This window comes from Pleurodeles waltl, chromosome 1_1 (genome assembly GCF_031143425.1).
Source record: "Pleurodeles waltl isolate 20211129_DDA chromosome 1_1, aPleWal1.hap1.20221129, whole genome shotgun sequence".
NCBI classification, from domain to species: Eukaryota; Metazoa; Chordata; class Amphibia; order Caudata; family Salamandridae; genus Pleurodeles; species Pleurodeles waltl.
Window position 1 is genome coordinate 947,961,024 of NC_090436.1, and position 19,396 is coordinate 947,980,419.

A 19,396-nucleotide genomic window follows, 5' to 3' on the forward strand; every position below is an offset into this window, starting at 1 on the left:
GGGAGGAGCAAGTCTTGTCCATCTTGCATCCTGAGGGCCTCGTAGGAGCCGTTGGAGGAAAGGACACTGGTAAGTCAAATCTTCACTATCATATCCCCACCCTACCTGCATGCTATCATACACACCCCCACCCTCACACCCTCCCCTATCACCCTAACTCCTCACTAATCTACCCATAACACCAACCACCCATCCCAACCCCAAGACCCGCATGACACAACTAAGCAAGGACACCCATCACTAAAGCATGCCCACTGCACAGACCCACAACACCCCCCAACCATCACCACACAAGCCCCCACACAGGAATGCCTGCACTGGGGTTCACGCACACCCAACCATTGCACACCATGAAACACACACATGCAATAATCATGTACTTATACCCCCGCAGGAACCCGCAGGAACGTCACCACACCAGAGGGTCCAGACAACACCACTCCACCCCCAGAAGAGGCCCACAGTGACAACAGCAGCTCTGCCCTACTGGATCTTGATGACCAGCCAGGACCATCGTGGGCCTCAAGACAGTCGGTTCCCCTTGCCCAGCCACAGCCCAACACAGAGCTTCCACCCTCTGGTAACCCCAGCACAGCACCCACCCAGCAGGCCCATACCTCCCTACCCAGGACAGGTCAATCAGCGGTGTGTCCACAACTACAGGGCACCCAGGGTAACCCACCACCCCAACAACAACAGGGACCTGGGGGCAGTGGTAGTGGGCACACGGTCCAGGGGACGGAGGCACAGGAACACCGGGGAACTGGGAGGGCTGCTGTGCGACAGAGGGAGGACAGGCCAAGGGAACCAACTCTCAACGAGGCCCTCTCCTCCATCATGGGAGCATACCACCACTCCCAGGAGACGATGGCAACGGTCCTGGACAAGTTGCAGGAGACCCTGCGTCTGCAGGAGGAGCAGTATTTGGGGTTCAGGGAGGAGCTCAGGACCATCGCCTCCGCCCCGGGCACCATCGTAGGGGTGCTGACGGACATTCAAAAGACCTTGAGGGACACCGTGGCACTCCAAGGGGCCCCTGACACTAGCCAGGACGATGAAATGCCCACCACCTCCGCCGGCGCTAGTGGACAGGACGCCCCGCCACAGGACCACCACACCAGCACCCCACCCCCTGCAGACGGACAACCACCACGAAAGCGGGCCCTGAGATCCAGGAACAGGACAGAGCAAGATGGCAAAACCCCCGCCAGGAAATAAGACCACCCTGATTGCCCCCCCACTGTCCCACTTTGTTACCCTGTCCAGATTGGAACTGCCCCAGCTCCACTTCCAATGGCCAGATGTGCAATGTACCTGTGAGACTAATAGACAGGACTCTGCCATGGACATTCTTCCACCATGACCTCTCCCCATTTCACAACCCCCCTATATTTTTATGCACTTCAATAAACACCCTTGAAACCTCAATAATATTGGAGTCAGTCAATGATTGTGAACTTTGTATTGTCAATTACAGTGTTAAAAAAGGTTACCCATTGGAAGGTCAACATACCAATGTCACACATCACAAGCCTTTCAAGGGTGCAAGCTGTTGACACGTAGGTTACCACATTACTGAAACTGAAATGGAAGGGGACAACTCAGTTACCAAATAGGGAGTGAAATGTAGGTAGAGGATAGAGGTAGACGTGTGAAATGTAATGTAATGTGAAACATGAAATTGTACTCACCTGTGTCTCATTGAAAATATTGCTGTATGACTGACTCCCTGTTGTCGTTTTCATCTTCATCAGCTTCCTCCTCATCACTGTCCACAGGCTCCACAGGCTCACCCGCTGCAACAACACCGTCGTCTGGATCATCCTCCTGCAGAAAAGGCACCTGGTGTCGCAATGCCAAGTTATGGAGCATGGAGCAGGCGATAATGATGTCGCACACCTTCTTCGGTGAGTAGAATAGGGACCCACCTGTCATATAGAGGCACCTGAACCTGGCCTTCAGGAGGCCGAAGGTACGCTCGATCACCCTCCTAGTCCGCCCATGGGCCTCATTGTACCGTTCCTCTGCCCTGGTCCTGGGATTCCTCACTGGGGTCAGTAGCCAGGACAGGTTGGGGTAACCAGAGTCCCTCAATAGCCATACACGGTGCCTCTGGAGTTCACCCATCATATCAGGGATGCTGCTATTCCGCAGTATGTAGGCGTCATGCACTGAGCCAGGGAACATTGCATTTACCTGTGAGATGTACTGGTCTGCCAAACAGACCATCTGGACATTCATCGAATGATAACTCTTGCTGTTCCTGTACACCTGTTCATTCCTGCGGGGGGACCAGAGCTACATGGGTCCCATCAATGGCACCTATGACGTTGGGGATATGTCCAAGGGCATAGAAGTCACCTTTCACTGTAGGCAAATCCGCCACCTCAGGGAAAATGATGTATCTCCTTACGTGTTTCAGCAGGGCAGACAACACTCTACACAACACGTTAGAAAACATAGGCTGGGACATCCCTGATGCCATGGCCACTGTTGTCTGAAAAGACCCACTTGCAAAGAAATGGAGCACTGACAGCACCTGCACGTCAGGGGGGATTCCAGTCAGATGGCGATTGGTGACATCAGGTCTGGCTCCAACTGGGTACATAGTTCCCGGATTGTGGCACGGTCAAACCGGTAGGTCACGATGACATGTCGCTCTTCCATTGTCAACAGGTCCACCAGTGGTCGGTACACCTGCGGATTCCGCCATCTTCCAATATGTCCCAACTGACGGTGCCTAAGAAGGGCAACAGCGAAAAAACTGTCAGCATTCCTCCAGGTATGTACCCACAGTCACACACAAGACTACACCAGACAATTAACCCATCCGGGAAAGGTTTTGAGTGTAGGCCTCGGTATGTGTGACGCAGTAGTAATTGAAGCCATGTGGGCCCCTGAAATGGCGGCTGCCTGACTTCTAAACTGGGACAATGGAATTGTGGGGTAACTGCGCTGGCGTTGGACACCGTCGCGGTAGGCGGTCGTAGAGCGCGGCGCAATGCTGCATTGGTTAGCATTGGACCCTATGGGTCCCAGGAGCCAATGAACAGGTGCGCTGGCGGTGATGATGCGCACCGCCGCAGACGTCACCGCCGCGGACGTCACCACCATTTTCTATCTCTTCAATCACTAGATACCTGACCTTCGACAGGAGAGGACCTACACTGCTAGTGCTGCTGTGACCTCGGTCTGGAAGCGACGATGGCTGCTGCGTCTGGGGAACGGGCCCCTGCCTTCACTGCACAGGAGTTGGAGAAACTTGTGGATGGGGTCCTCCCCCAGTATACGCTACTCTACGGTCCTCCAGACCAACAGGTTAGTACACAGGGAGCACGTTGTATGGGCTAGGCCTGGGTGGACAGGGCTGGGTGGATGAGGGAAGGGGGCAGAGTACATAGAACAGTCATGCATGGGGATGAATGGTCCACAGGGATAGAGTTGGGATGGGGCCAATTACAACGACAGTGCTGTAGGTAATGACTGTTCCTCTTTCCTTGTGCATGTCATGTAGGTCAGCGTCCACCAGAAGAGGGACATTTGGCGTGCCATCGCCAACTAAGTCCGGACCCTGGGGGCCCACCAGAGACGGGGCACCCACTGCCAGAAGAGATGGGAGGACATTCGCCGCTGCAGCAAGAAGACGGCGGAGGCTCAGCTGGGGATGGCCTCCCAACGTGGGAGGTGTGCACGTCGCACCATGACCCCCCTGATGTTCCGGATCCTGGTGGTGGCCTACCCGGAGTTGGATGGGCGCTTAAGGACATCACAGCAGACACAAGGGGGTGAGTACAACCTCATCCTATGGACTTTGCGTGCAGTGGAGCTGTCTGGGTGGGGGTGGTGGGCTGTGGGTGTCCCTAGGCCAGGGCGAGTTAGGTAGGCAAGGCCCCTCCGTTATGTAGGCCATGTGGCACTCTACCCCAGCTCCAAAAAATGGCAAATTGATGTATAGTTGCCCCTTTGCCATCCAGGTGGGCAGATTTCTACCATTGCCATGTAGGCCATATCCCAGAAATTGCATGTGCAGAGGGCAGGAGCCCGGCGTAATGCAGGGGGCTGCTGTGTTTGTCTTGTCCGCCAACGGTAGCGGTATGCCATGCACTAAAACTCTCTTTTTTCTGCTCTCCCTGTCCTTCTGTACATCAGCATCAACAGGCGGAGGTACAGTGGCACCGGAGCACGAGGGAGCTGCATCCCACATGGCCATGGAGGGCCACACCACAGACTCTGAATTCACCAGTGGGACGGAGAGCGAGGGGAGCTTCACGTCGGCCACAGGATCACCAAACAGCGACACGGACTCGTCCGCCGATGGGAGCTCCCCTGTGGTGGCGGCACCATCTGTGCGCCCCACTTCTACAGGTACAGCCGCCACCACCCCTACCAGAACCGCCCTCCCAGCAGCCCCTCAGCGTTCGCCCCGTGCCCGCTCACCTAGGAGGGTGGGCATCCCCTTCGCCCCAGGCACCTCAGGCCCTGCCCCAGTCACCCCTGCTGCCCTCAGTGAGGAGGCCATTGACCTCCTCAGGTCACTCACTGTTGGGCAGTCTACCATTGTGAATGCCATCCAGGGTGTAGAACGAGAGTTGAAACACGGTAATGCATTCCTGGAAGGCATTCATTCTGGTCAGGCTGTCCTTCAGCGAACCCTGCAATCTCTGGCCTCAGCACTGATGGCAGCCATTGTCCCTGTGTCCAGCCTCCCCCCTCCAACTTCCTCCACCCAGACCCAATCCCCTGTACCCCAGCCCATCCCAAGCACACCTACAGACCAGCATGCACACAAGTCAACACACACAAGTAGCTCAAGCAAACATAGGCACCACACACACCACAGGCACTCACACAAGCATCAGACCCATACAGACACAGCAACATCCACTGTCTCCACTGTGTCACCCTCCTCCTCTTCTCCCTCCTCCTTCCCAGTGTCGTCTACACACACACCTGCATGCACCACATCTACAGGCACTAGGACTCGCAGCAGGACACCCAGCACCACAAGCCACTCACCTGCACTCACCACCTCCACTGCCATATACACGTCCCCTGTGTCCTCTCCCAGTGTGTCTGTGACGCCCCCTCCCAAAGTACACAAACGCCGGCAATCACTCACCCAACATCCATCCACCTCACGACAGCCTCCAGTACCTGCACCTGCACCCAAAACAGCTAAAGTGACACCTCCTACAACCACCTCCTCTTCCTCCACTCCCAGAGCCCCTCCAGCTACCCATCCCAGTGTACGTCAGAAACTGTCCCTATGTCAAATTGACCTTTTTGCCCCCACCCCCCCCTCCAATTCATCAGTCCCGTCGTAGCGCCTCAGCCAAAAAGCCTCCAGTACCAGTGGTGCGTGTACCAGGTTTTTGGAGTGCCCCGTCCACCAGGGCAGGCAGTAGGACCCGGAGCCAAGGCACTGTCAGCCCACCCACTGTAAAGGCTCCCAAATTGGAGAGTGGACGACGGGACCATGTCAAGACTCCTGGTGGGACAAACAGTGAAATGGGATCCAAGGCGATTGGTGAGTCATCTGTAACTCAAAAGAAGGTGGGGAAGGTCCCGAGGAAGTCTCCCCAACCTGTTGTGAGTGTCACGGCGGAGAAGTGCGCCATCATTTCCGGCGGTCCAGACACAACCGCCAGCACCGTCGTCACTGGTCCAGAGACCACCGCCAGAGTCACAGCCCAGGAGGGCCCAAGTATCGTCACTGGTCAGGAGACCACCGCCACCGCCGGAGTCACAGCCCAGGAGGGCTCAAGTATCGTAACTGGTCAGGAGACCACCGCCAGAGTCATAGCCCAGGAGGGCCCAAGTATCGTTACTGGTCAGGAGACCACCGCCACCGCCGGAGTCACAGCCCAGGAGGGCTCAAGTATCGTAACTGGTCAGGAGACCACCGCCAGAGTCATAGCCCAGGAGGGCCCAAGTATCGTTACTGGTCAGGAGACCACCGCCACTGCCGGAGTCACAGCCCATGAGGGTCCAGAATCCCACAGCCCCGCTGGGCAATGATGGAACGTCAAGCCACACACCAACGTCCAGTTTGGAGTTCGTCATGCCACACACCAACGTCCAGTGTGGAGTTCGTCATGCCACACCCCAACGTCCAGTGTGGAGTTCATCATGCCACACACCAATGTCCAGTGTGGAGTTCGTCATGCCACACACCAACGTCCAGTGTGGAGTTCCTCATGCCACACACCAATGTCCAGTGTGGAGATCGTCATGCCACACACCAACGTCCATTGTGGAGATCGTCATGCCACACACCAATGTCCAGTGTGGAGATCGTCATGCCACACACCAATGTCCATTGTGGAGATCGTAATGCCACACACCAATGTCCATTGTGGAGATCGTAATGCCACACACCAATATCCGTACCAGAACCGCCATGGCAAAGCACCGCTGAACAAGGCCAAGACCGCCATGGTGAAGACCGCTGAACAGTCCATAGCCAGCCATGGCAAAGCACCGATGAACAAGGCCAAGACCGCCATGGTGAAGACCGCTGAACAGTCTATAGCCAGCCATGGCAAAGCACCGCTGAACAAGGCCAAGACCGCCATGGTGAAGACCGCTGAACAGGGCAAAGACCGCCATGGTGAAGACCGCTGAACAGGGCAAAGACCGCCATGGCAAAGCACCGCTCAACAAAGCCAAGACCGCCATGGTGAAGACCGCTGAACAGGGCAAAGACCATGTGGGTATGAATAGTCCGGCACATCAGGCATCGTTCTCCCATGTGCAGCTGGGACTGTGACAGGACATGTACTTTCACGGGGAGACTCATCCAGTCTGGGCACCAGTCCCACCCAGTACCAGTAGAGAACTGCATCTACTTGTGAAGATGTGTCTTTGCACTCCCCAGGATGGCACAGTGGGCAAGCCACCCACTGTAGAGACTTGAGAGACTGTGGCTTTGCACTCCCCAGGATGTAACAGTGGGCAAGCCACCCACTGTAGAGACTTGAAAGACTGTGGCTTTGCACTCCCCAGGATGGAACAGTGGGCAACCCACCCACTGAAGTGACTTGAGAGACTGTGGCTTTGCACTCTCCAGGATACATCAATGGGCATGGAGCCCCGTCGTGGATCTGGCTTCGCATTCATCTGGCTGAGGTGCCCCCCCTTCCCTTCCCCCTGAGGTGCCTGTAGTGTTTCTATCTGATGCCCCGGCAGTGTTCTCTCGGATTTTGGTCAGGTATCTATTGTGGGCGTCACCCATGCATTTTTGGACTGTTGGTGCACGGACATTGTTATGTACATATCTGCACTACTTCTTGTATTGTACATTTATTTGTGACAGATTTCGTGATATATATATCCGTATATTTTTTAATGAGTAGTATATTGGCACAATACAAAGTTTGACTGCTATTCGCTTTGTCTTTGCATTCTTCCAGGGGGATTGTGGGTTGTTACTGTGATTTTTGTGAATGCATTGGTGTGTATGTTGTAATATGCGAGGGTGGGGGTGTTTGGTGGGTGTCCCCGTAACTTTTGCCTCCCCCCTCCCCCGTGTTGTAGGTGCTGTACTCACCGGTATGTTCTGCGCCTACGTCGCTGTTGGTCGTAGATGAGCAGGAATGCAAGGGCAGGGAGTATTTGTAGTTCCGGATCCATGGTGTCCTCGTTCCTCGTGGGATGTGTTGAGGTGAGCGTTTTCCCATAGCAAAAGCTGTTTCCGCCGTGTTTTTATCCACGGTGAATCTGCCCCGGAAAAGGTGGCGGATTGGTGTGTTGTGATAGTGTGGGCGGTACATTGTCTTCCGCCTGTCTGTTGGCAGTGACCGCTGCGCTGTTTGTCTGTACCGCCGTGGCGGGCGGTGTATTAAAGTGGCTGTCTTAGTTGGCGGTTTCCGCCAGGGTCGTAATTCCCTTTTTTTGTCCGCCGGCCTGTTTGTGCTATTACCGCAGCTTTAACACCGTCCGCCAGGGTTGTAATGACCACCATGGTGTTTTCATTTGATGTACCTGCAACTGGCTCAGGGGATTCTGGCACAGTCTGATCTCTTTCTATTATTTCCCCTTCTTCTCCTTCTTCTTCTTCTTGATCTGTAACGGGTTCAAGTTCTAACCCGTATCCGTCTACTTCTGGGAGAACCTCTCCTTGACTTAGTTCTCCTGCCGCCTCTACTGAGATAGGCACTCTGTCACCTCTCTCGAACTCATTCACTGGTTGAGGGACAAGGCTGTTCTCAGTGGGTTCTCCTGCAGTCTCAGTTCCTTCTTGGTTGTTTTCTTGCCCTGAGACTTCTCTTCCTGGAACTGTTGTGCCGGAAACTTCAAGTTCCTCGTCAGTTGGACATGTTACCTTCTTTGTGTGACTGGCATGTATCCAGGTTGAAATGCCTGCACATTTCACGGCAGTGGTTGTTGTCAAGATTACTTGATACGGCCCTTTCCAGCGTGGCTCCAAACACGACTTTCTCACGTGCTTCTTGACAACCACCCAGTCACCGGCTTGTAGGGTATGACATGGATCCCCAATCGGTGGCAATGTGTTAGCCTCTACCTGGTGAGAGAAAGAGCGAATCACATCAGCCAAACCTTTGCAATAGTCCAACACCATATCATCTGTGATATTCACTAGAGCATTCGCTGGTACTGCTGGCAACCTCATAGCTCTACCCATGAGGATCTCATGGGGGGATAGTCCTGTTTTCTTGTCAGGGGTATTTCTCATTGACACCAGCACTAAGGGCAATGCATCTGGCCAATTCATATTGGTAGCTGCGCACATCTTTGCCATACTTGATTTCAGAGTACCATTCATTTGCTCTACTAGTCATGATGCTTCTGGGTGATAGCTACAATGCAGCTTTTGTTCGATGTCTAATGCTGCACACAGGAGTTTAATCACCTCATTGTCGAAGAGTCTGCCCCTATCTAACTCTACAGAGACCGGAAACCCGAACCTTGGTATTAGTTCCCTAAGCAGCAGCTTTGCAACTGTGAGACTGTCATTTCTATGTGTGGGGTAGGCTTCAATCCAATGACTGAAAACAAACACAATTACCAACACGTACTTCAATCCTCCACAAACAGGCATCTCAGTGAAGTCCATTTGCATTTTGCTGAACGGACCACCAGCTCTCCCAATGTGGCTCAAAGTTACCACAGTCCCTTTTCCAGCATTCATCTGTTGACAGATGATGCACCTGTGACAGGTAACCTCTGCGGCATGTCTGAACTTTGGGTTGAACCAATCGATTTTAAATGACCTGATCATTGCATCTCTCCCAAGGTGAGCTTGTCCATGGTATAGCCTGGCAAACTGGGACAGAAGGCTGTTTGGTAAGACTAATTTTCCCTCTTCTGAGACCCAAAAATCATCAGCTCTCTGTACACATTGCATTCTTTGCCAGGATCGTTTTTCCTCTTTGCTAGCACGACCCTGTAATGTTTTTAAGTCATCTAGGGTATCGACCACCCTTAATGCAAGGTTCAAACATGTGTCATTTTCAATTTGCGGTAACAATTCCCACTGTTCCTTGAACGATATACAATTCAATGCGCAAAACCTTGCGACTTGATCTGCATAACCGTTTCCCATGGACGCAAAGTCTTGGGACTTAACATGAGCATTGCATTTCACCACGGCAATTTCAAGAGGTAACTGAATTGCATGTAACAAATCCTTTATTTGTTCACCGTTTTTCACAGGAGAACCAGAAGAGGTCATGAAACCTCTGTGACCACAGTTGGCCAAAATCATATACAATTCCGAATCCATATCTGCTGTCAGTATAGATAGTGACTCTCAGATTCACAGCTGCGTGGCATGCCTTAGTAAGGGCAATTAATTCTGCCACTTGTGCGGAAAACACTTTCTCGAGCCAGGAAGCTTCAATTATACCAGCTATGGTACATACAGCATAACCAGCTCCCAGTGTTCCAACGGAATCTCTTAAACAGGACCCATCGACAAACATGATACAATCATTTTCTTTCAGCTGTGTGTCTTGAATATCTGGTTGTGGTTTGGTACATAATTCCGTTACCTCAAGACAGTCATGTTCAAATTCTTCCTCATTGTTAATTTCAGTATTTTCAGCAGGAAGCAAAGTTGCCGGGTTCAATACAGTACATCGTTTCAGCGAAACATTTGGTGACCCCAGTATGATCGTCTCATATTTAGTAAGACGGGTATTTGTCATGTGCTGAGTTTTAGTTCGAGTCAACAAAATTTCAACTGAATGCGGAACCATTACTGTTAGTGGGTATCCCATGACTATGCCTTCACACTGCGTAAGGCTCTGACCAACTGCTGCAAATGCGCGCAAACAACCCAGTAAGGCTGCTGCGACGGGGTCCAAGGTAGCTGAAAAATATGCTATAGGGCGATTTGCACCTTCATGGACCTGTGTCAAGACAGACAAAGAACAAGCATCACGTTCATGACAGAACAGTAGAAAAGGCTTCGTATAATCAGGCATACCTAACGCTGGTGCCCTGCACATGCACTCTCTCAATTCCATGAATGACTCAAGCTCTTCTTTGGACAAAGCTATGGTATATGGCTCATCCTTGATCTCTTTGCCTGTCAGTTTTATCAAAGGTTTTGAGATGATTGAGAAGTTGGGTATCCACTGACGACAGTAGCCCACCATTCCCAGGAACATTCTGACATCCCTTTTTGTCGTTGGAGGGTTCATTTGCAGTATGGCTGTTATTCTTTCTTTCGATATTCTCCTGGACCCTCTTTCAATTAGATGCCCTAGGTATTTTACCTCTTTCTGGCAGTATTGCAGCTTCTTAGGTGACACCTTGTGTCCGTTCTTTCCCAAATGATTCAGTAAGGCAATGGTATCATACTTACAGTTGTCCCTTGTTTTGGATGCAATCAGCAAATCATCGATGTACTGTACTAGGGTCGAGTTAAAAGGCAATACTAAGGATTCCAAATCCTTTTTCAATATCTGATTGAAAATGGACGGTGATTCAGAAAACCCTTGAGGAATTCTGCACCAACTGTACACCTTATCCAGGAATTTGAAACTGAACAAAAATTGGCTGTCCTCATGAAGAGGTATCGAAAAGAAGGCTTGTGACAGGTCTATAACGGTGAACCACTCAGCATCACATGGAAACTGAAACATGATCACTGCTGGATTGGGCACTATGGGGCAACATTTTACCACAATCTCATTTATTTTCCTCAAATCCTGCACAATTCGAACTTTCCCACAGGCCTTTTTCAAACCCATTATTGGAGAATTACATGGACAGCTCAAAACTTCCTTCAGGACTCCCTGTCTTAGAAAATCTGCAATTATCTGCGACACTTAAATAAGAACATCTTGTGCCATATGATATTGTGGCACCTGGGAAAACACTGCATTTGGCTTTACTTGTACTTTAACTGGTTCTACACCTTTTATTGCCCCACTTCCTTTCATGTCAGATCCCACACTCTCTCTGTCACTGTTCCCTGTAACTCGACAGGTAGATCAATCATTGTAAGCATCGGAAACAAAGTGATTAAAGGATAATCCTAATTTGTTTTCCCTGTCTCTTCTTCTGAAAACTGACCTTCGTCTTCTTCATCGTCACTATTTGTCTGTACTTCGATTCCATCATTGGAACAGGTAATTGAACATTTTGTCTTGCACAGTAAGTCCCTTCCCAGTAGGGATACCGGACTTGAATCACAGACTACAAATCTATGCCTGCTGATCTCAACCTGCACTGGATCTGTAATCGGATTTGTCAGGTACTGGTTTGCCACTCCGACTACCCTTATGGTACGCCCCGAAAGTGGTAGCTTCGGAACCTCCGCACTCCTGACTGTAGAGCGTGTAGCTCCAGTGTCGACCAAAAACGAGACTTTGTAACCCATTACTTTCCCTTCCACATAGGGACCCCTTTGATCCACCTCTAAGGATGCTGCAAGCCTGCACTCTTCACTATCTGAGCTATCATCCGGCCATTCTTCATTCATGCCACTTTCACCTCGTAATGGGAATTGTTGTACTGTATTATTTTGACTCATTACCTGACCTGTGACCTGTTGAGGAAGCATGACCTGTTGCTGTACCATTGAAGCCATGGGTAATTGCATTTGCTGTCTAGGTAACATGGGAACCTGCTGTTGTACTTGCTGCATCTGCGCTGGCTGGAAACGCGGCATTTGCATCTGCTGCATGGGCTGTACCCCTTGCATTTGTACCAGATTATTTTGGAAATTCGGGTTTTGATTTCTCAATTTGGGACCTCTCACATTTTGCAATGACCGACATTAGTGCTTTGCTGAACAACACCATCCTGCACCACATTCGGGCACTCCCGTTTCCAGTGCCCCACACCCCGCACGTGTGACATGGTGACATGTTTTTCACCCCTTGTACGTCATTTTGAACCACAACGGTATTCAAGTCTGGACCGCGATTCAGGAACCCTCGGCCTCGACCTCTCGGGTGCGCCTGAAACACACCATTCATTTGCGGTTGTTGCTGTATTATCCGCTGAACTCCATTTCCCTGTATTCCTGCCTGTGCAGCCCTTATCTGCATCACCATCACTTTCTCTTTCAGCTTTTTCTGCTTCAGCTCGATCTCATCACTACAGTATTTTGCATACTGCAATACTTCATCAATCGGCTTCGCTTGCCAACAAATCAAATGATTCTTAATCATCTGACTAACTTCAGGTCTCAGCCCTTCAACGAATCTGAACACAAGGTGGTTCATGTCCTAAGCTCAATTGTCTCAGTACCACTGTAGTGTTTCAATGCCTTTAGCAACCTCTCATAGTAAACATGTATTGATTCCTTAACCTCTTGTGAGTTTCGGTCAATCTTCTGCCAATCAGTCACCTTCGGCGACACCTTTTGTTTCAAAAACTCAATCACCTTGTGATAATACTTCATCACCTCTTCAGAGGGTGCTCCGGTCACCTTATCCCTTGCGGGTTCCTTTGTCGGCCAATCTACCCCCCTCTTACACTCGAGCCACAAATCAGGCGGAACAGTGATCTCAAACAAGGTATTCAAGTCTTGCCAGAGACACTTCGCAAGCTTCACAAACCTATCTGTTTGCTAATACCACTCGATCGATTTCTCCCTCAATCTTGGATAATCATTAGTAAAGGATAGGATGTCTCCTCTGGACCACGGCACATGTACCAAAACACCACTAGCTGTTTCTCTCATGGGTAGTATTTTTACTGATTCCATATCGGGTGAGGCTTTGGCTTGACTAGACCCTGGAGTGTCACCCTTTTCCTTATCCCTTTTCTTTGCCCATCTGCATTCCCATTTTTCTAATGCACCCCAAATTTGCGCACTTTGCAACAATTCTTTTAAATGCGCCTTCATTCCAGCAGACCTCATGTGCTCAAAATCTTTCGAATCAAAGTCTAATCTATAACTTCTTTTCAAATGTTTAGTGTTCTCAATGTCAATATTGTATTTGTCTGCCAGGTTTGCTAATCTCTGGTGCACCTTGCCCACTTCTTTAGTAATCTTGGGGCATAGAAATCTCAGTTCTGCTTCAGTGTATGATTCCAATCTGTTTACTCCCATTGTACCTTCCACTAATTCGGCAGCTTCCACTCCTAGTCTTACAAGATTTAGGTAGTCATCTTGCCTTGCCTTTTCCAGTTCCACTGCAGTCACTGTAGTCTTTTGTGAACTATAAGTCTTTTCTAGCCATTCGTTCAGCTGTTGCACTGTAAAACCCTGCAGTTAAATGTTCCCTGCATGTATCATTGGTGACTGTGAGGCGTTCGTACTCATTGTCTGTGGAGTTAAAACCCCTAGCCCTGCTTGACGCATTGCTTCCAAGGGTGCTTCTACTGGGCTAAAGTCTATTAAAGACCTCGGCTTTTCAACGGCTTGTTCTCCTGGGGCCATTATCTGGGGAGTTCCTATAGATCCTCCTCTTATCGCATCTTGGGTCATTACTCCCTGATCACATACGCCAGATTTGCCTTGTGCATACAATGGCACTGGTGGACCAACAGTAATTGGTAACGATATGGCAGCAGGTGTCTGACCTAGTCCCAAACTCCGTGGAGCAGTAACTCCATAGGTCTGTTCCAAAGTACCCGCGACAGGCACTAATGGAGGACCAGCCACTGGGTTGTACCCTGGTATCAATTGTGGTTGCGGCTGGGACAGCAATTTCGGAATTGACTCAATCTGCACTAACCTTGATTTTGTATATATCGGGTCTGGTGGCACTATCAGATTTGTAGTAGTCTCAAGTATTGGAACGTCTGGGTAGATTCTCTGTATCTGCGGTGGAGGCTGCAACTGTATCTGCATGTCTGGCGCAGTGGGTACACTGGCACCATTCTGTATCGAAGTCGTATCACTAGTCTGTACCATATCAGCAACTCCCTTCTCCAGCGTCTGGCTCCTAGGGTCTACGCTAGTGCTTGGAGCACTGTCACTCACCGCATAAGGTGGCGGGCGATCATGTAATAATCTGTCCATGAATTCCATATCATCTGAATCATCTTCTTCTTCCCAAGGTCTTTTATTCTCTTTAGATTTATTAGAGTCTTTATCTGTTTTACAGGAGGATTTCTTTCCCTGTGTCTCTTCTCCCTGTGCTATCGCTGGGAACAATTTTAATCCGTCTACAATTCCCCGTCTCCACATTTTGTTCTCGTTATCCCACCTAGCCTCTGCATAAGATTTTTCTGCCCTTTTCAGTCTTCTCTGAAACCTTTCTTGTCTATGTTTAAGAGCCATCAAGTCCCAAATCGCTAAAGCCTCATATTGAGCTGGCCTCGGAGGTGGTTTGTGTGTACTTAACATCCACCTTATGTTCTCTAGCACCTTCGGATTGAACGTCCCATGTTCTGGGAACGCTAGACATCCCTCTTTCTCTGTTAATTTGCGCCACTGTTTCATCCATAAACAAGGTGCAACACCCTTCTCTTCCATAACCATGTAAGCTGGAGTACCCTCGGGCGGTGTAGGCTCCCCATCAGTTGCTATAATGTACGCGTCTCCTTTCAGAGCGCTTTTAAATGCCTTGACAAAATTCATTTTGCGATTTTCTCTTATTTGTATTTTTAATCAGAAAGTGACTTAGTTCCCAGGACACTCTTCACCCACCTTTCTCAACCTATTGCCTCTCACGGACAGCAGCCAATCCTTGCGCGACCCCTCTCGACAACTGACCTATCTCAGCGCGGCACCACTGACGTCATACTCACACACTGCAGCTGACAAAGTCTTGCGGCTCATCCGCCCCTCACTGAATTCACACAAACTAATGCAAACTATTGCGAGCACCTTTAATGACAACACAAATATGCCGGTTTACTACAGGAAGGGTAACACGATCGCTTCAGAACTTTACAGAGATTTCACTTGAAGCCTCGGCCGCTACTCTCTCCTTCTCAGCTCCCGCATATGCAAGCAGAATTTGACCCGCAAACTCTACTCTCGACTTGTCAATGGCTCGTCCTAGTGCACTTTAGAACTTGCCAAATCTCCATCGAAGGTTTCATACATACATTTTGACTCACACTTGACTTGTCAACCACGCCCGATTGACCTATTAAACTGCACAGATTACAACATAAATTCAAGTGTCTCCTACACTTGTCAATATACTCCGGAGTCTTAGACCACGATGGGTCCGTACATAAACAACCAACCACGTGGATAATTTTGAGCACAAAGCGCCACACTCACATGAAGTACGCCGACTTCCCTACTCTCATACTGCGGAGTATGCCCACTCCTACTAAATCAACATTTACCTGACCTAGATACACGCATTTTTCACAATCACCTGCAAAAAGGCATAAGCTGAGCAAGCGCAAACCCTATATCACACGCATTATGCCACCGAGAACATTCCCAACTCACTTAGGCAGGCTCCGAGATCCCAGGAAAGTCATGGTGAATTTAGAAACCCATCAAACCTCCAATTTGCATTATCACAGAAAAACAATTTAAACAATGATTCTCCGTCCTAGGGCCCCAAAGGGCCAAAACTGTTGCTCTGCTTCCAGAACTGTTAATGCGTCCTTTTATGTTCATTTATTACACATTAGGACTCGTTTTAGGCCAATGAATCTTTTGACCCAGTTGAGAGACACCGTAGGACGAGATAGCTGATCAATATGTCAATCAATATATCAATAAGGTCATCAATGTTTATCACCACAATACATTTCACTTTGGTCAAAGACATTAATTAAATTGACGACGCAACCATGACCTTTCAGCCATGAATAACCACACCTTTAATAAAATTTTATGAAGTTGTATTCCCTATTAGTTACAGGCTAAAAGTAAGTGCGTTAATCTCAAAGCCAAGAAACACAACAGCATAGTTACGATATGGCAACTTTGGTAAGATTTCAATAAGGCAAGAATCATAAACATCATAATATAACACAGCGCAAACATAGATCGGAATACAGCAAAGTGTTGAATACGTGTCAGTTCAACATAGCATAATGTCAGTCGTTTGTCTATTTGCGTCAATTTGATGATCACCTGTCCTAACCACTAATTAGCATCGGCATGTTGGGCTTCATGCAAAACAATTTAGAACACCAATTTGGAAAACATCTGACTATGGTCTCTATCAAAATTAAGCAGTTGGTACCTAGAAAGGAAAAGCAAACAGACAAATTACAAATTGCATTGTCATAATTACCCTCCAAGGATTAGATCAGCACACAGGATCAGTCTTCATCTTCAGGACATCGGTCAAAACACCATCAGTCTAAGCTTAACTAAAGGGCATAGGGGACACTTCCCTCATAAGGAGGAGAAGTGTAAATGGGCAGTCTTTGGGTGAGGATGGTTTTAATAAGTCTCAAAGTCACCGAACAGAGTGACAGAGTTTCTGGATAAAATCAATAGCATTCCCTACCTAGTTCTAATGGCCCTTCTGTGACATGGGTCTTTATCCCTTTTCGTAGTACATTCCTCCAAAATTCTATTGGACATTTACTATACCCCACTATCTTTAAACTATCAGATTTAGCATTAGGTAATCCCAATTGTCATCCCACATTTATTCATAATACTTTGATTGGTCTTCGTAATTGACGTCTTCGGAGGTGGCACGTACGGTGTTACTTCACTCTTTGGCACGTCTTTTGGGTCAGCAGATCCATTGTCCATCGGTCTAAATGACCTTGTACATTACATTAATCTACATTTGTTTCAACTTGTACATCACTCTTAAACCAAGGCACCGAATATGCGCTTGGGAACGGAATCGACATAGATACATTCGTCTTCCAAATTGGAGAAAAAGAACATTTGCAGGGTCATGGCCCTTTGCGAGTCAGCACACTGGAAAAACAGAAAAATGCATTTAATATGAGAGCTGGGCAGCTAAAACCCACAGCTCACGCTAACTTAAGGCCTATAAAGAGTAATATAAATGTGAATATAAGCTTAATTAAACATAACATAAACATTTTATTCATCATTGTTAGTTTGCGTATACATTGGTGGCCATTTACTGTAATTAGAATTCAGGTGCACGTTTAAGCAAAATCCTTATTATTGTTTTCTATGCAGCATCATTATACATTGATATAAGCATTTCATTTCAATATAGGTTATGTAAGCTACGCTCTCTCAAGGGCATTGAACATCAGTATTCAGTAAGTTGTTGAGGTGGCTCCAAAATGCCTGAGTCTCCTGTGGAGTTGCAAGTATTTGTAAAACTATGACTATGTAACATTAATTTCTCTTGTAAGATAGCAAATGTCTTCATGTGATCACCCTCACACTTACCTCTAGATTGGAGATCCCAATAAGGTCCCATGTTCTGAACTTTCCTCTGCTGAACGATGTGTAACAATCAGTTCTAAAGAAGTAGTGGTGTTTCTCATGCAAATTTACTGCCCCATTCGGCTGACAGCACTACTTTGGTCAAGTCTGGGACAGTCTTAGCGATGGGGACTCCATAAGGAATACCCAGGAGTTTCATATTGTTCTTGTTCAAGGCAAAACGCTGGGTCTTCTCTGTCTCCATACAGCCATTCATTTGCAACCACTGGATAGGTGCTCAGTGACATAGATGGATATCTGCTATGCCCATCCCACTTTTGTAACTTTGTATGTTTTTATGGGTTATATCCCAGAACCAAAAACACATTTGACACTGTTACTTCTTCCTCTTTTTCTGTGGATGTTCACATTTGTAGGGTAGCTTATAATGGAACTATAAGTTGAAAAAAAGTACATACACGCTGAGGGCTTGTTAGGCTGCTTTACAGCAGTTTATAAATTCTCAAATAAACTATATCATGTCAGAACAAGAATTTGTTGTGACTATTCAATCTCTACTGTTCCTGTAGGATGATCTGCTTGTATATTCTGTTCATAGTGGACAAAGGCAAACAGTATATGCAGCTCTGTTATCAGTGACATCTCAAAGAGGCAGTGCTACCCTTTGCCTTTCGAGAGAAGGTTCCTTACTGGGGTCAAACATGTCTTTTCTGATATTCAATAAAATGCAGTGCTTCTGGACATTGCTAGAATGTTACCCAGTTGTATCCATTGCTCCTTTGTGTCCTGTGTATAACAGTATGCAATGCAATAGCTTCATTAGGAGACCTTCTTACTGCTATTACAATATAAAATCATATCAACCTGATGTCTTTACCTCCAAATATCGCTCCTTTCACAGTGCGCCCTGTGAGCAACAGCATAGGATCAAGGGAGATTTTAGCACCGGTTGGTGCTACCCCAACAATCACAGTGGCTCCAAATCCATAGTGTGAAGACTTCAGGGCACTGACCTGATGGAAAACAAAATGGCAGACCGTCACAAGGATGAAAATACATGCTCCTTGCTGAAAAGGTTCAGTCACTTCCAGTCACTTTTGCGTCTTTTGAATATGTAAAATTTTCAGGACCTATTCACAAACTGCAATATGTAATACGTTTTTTAGTACTATAAACATAGTTCAAAATGCTATCCACAAACCACGTGCGGAATTTACACATCACCCTTTCCTATTTTTTAGATGCAGGGTTATCCTCCCTGACTCTGGAGTCTCTATACATGTAAGTATATGTTTTAGTATTATTTATGAAGAGGGCTAGAGGGGAAAAAGGGGCATGCTTATTACTAAAGAGCAAGGGAATAGGAAGAATCAGGGAGAAGTTTATATATGAACTCTACCCACCCACAGGGAGTTTTAAGATTCTTCACTCCCTATGTGTGTGGAGTTCTTCGCACCTACTGCTAAGTCTTGGGTGCAGAGAACTTCACACACATAGGCACAGAGAATGGAGAATTGTAAAACCCCACACTTAGTTTGGGAATACTGAAAACTAGTATACTTACTACAAACTGTAAGTTTTAACTTTGAGAAACAAGCCTCCAGCTATTAAGTTGCTAAAGTCTAAAAAACAGTAGTAAGTCAAGCACCTCACATGGTCAAA

The 19,396-nt window shown here is 48.1% G+C and overlaps 1 protein-coding gene across 2 annotated transcripts in view; it reads right to left on the reverse strand.

Annotated features, from left to right (window-relative positions):
- LOC138289702 (alcohol dehydrogenase 1-like) overlaps positions 1–19,396 on the reverse strand; it is a 452,749-nt gene that overhangs the window by 97,069 nt on the left and 336,284 nt on the right. For both annotated transcript variants that reach the window (XR_011202553.1, XM_069230193.1), the window contains exon 7: positions 18,612–18,747. Coding sequence is in view for 1 of the 2 variants with exons in the window: in XM_069230193.1 (XP_069086294.1) it covers positions 18,612–18,747 (136 nt within the window). In the remaining variant the exon portion in view is untranslated. The remainder of the gene's footprint in view (positions 1–18,611; positions 18,748–19,396) is intronic.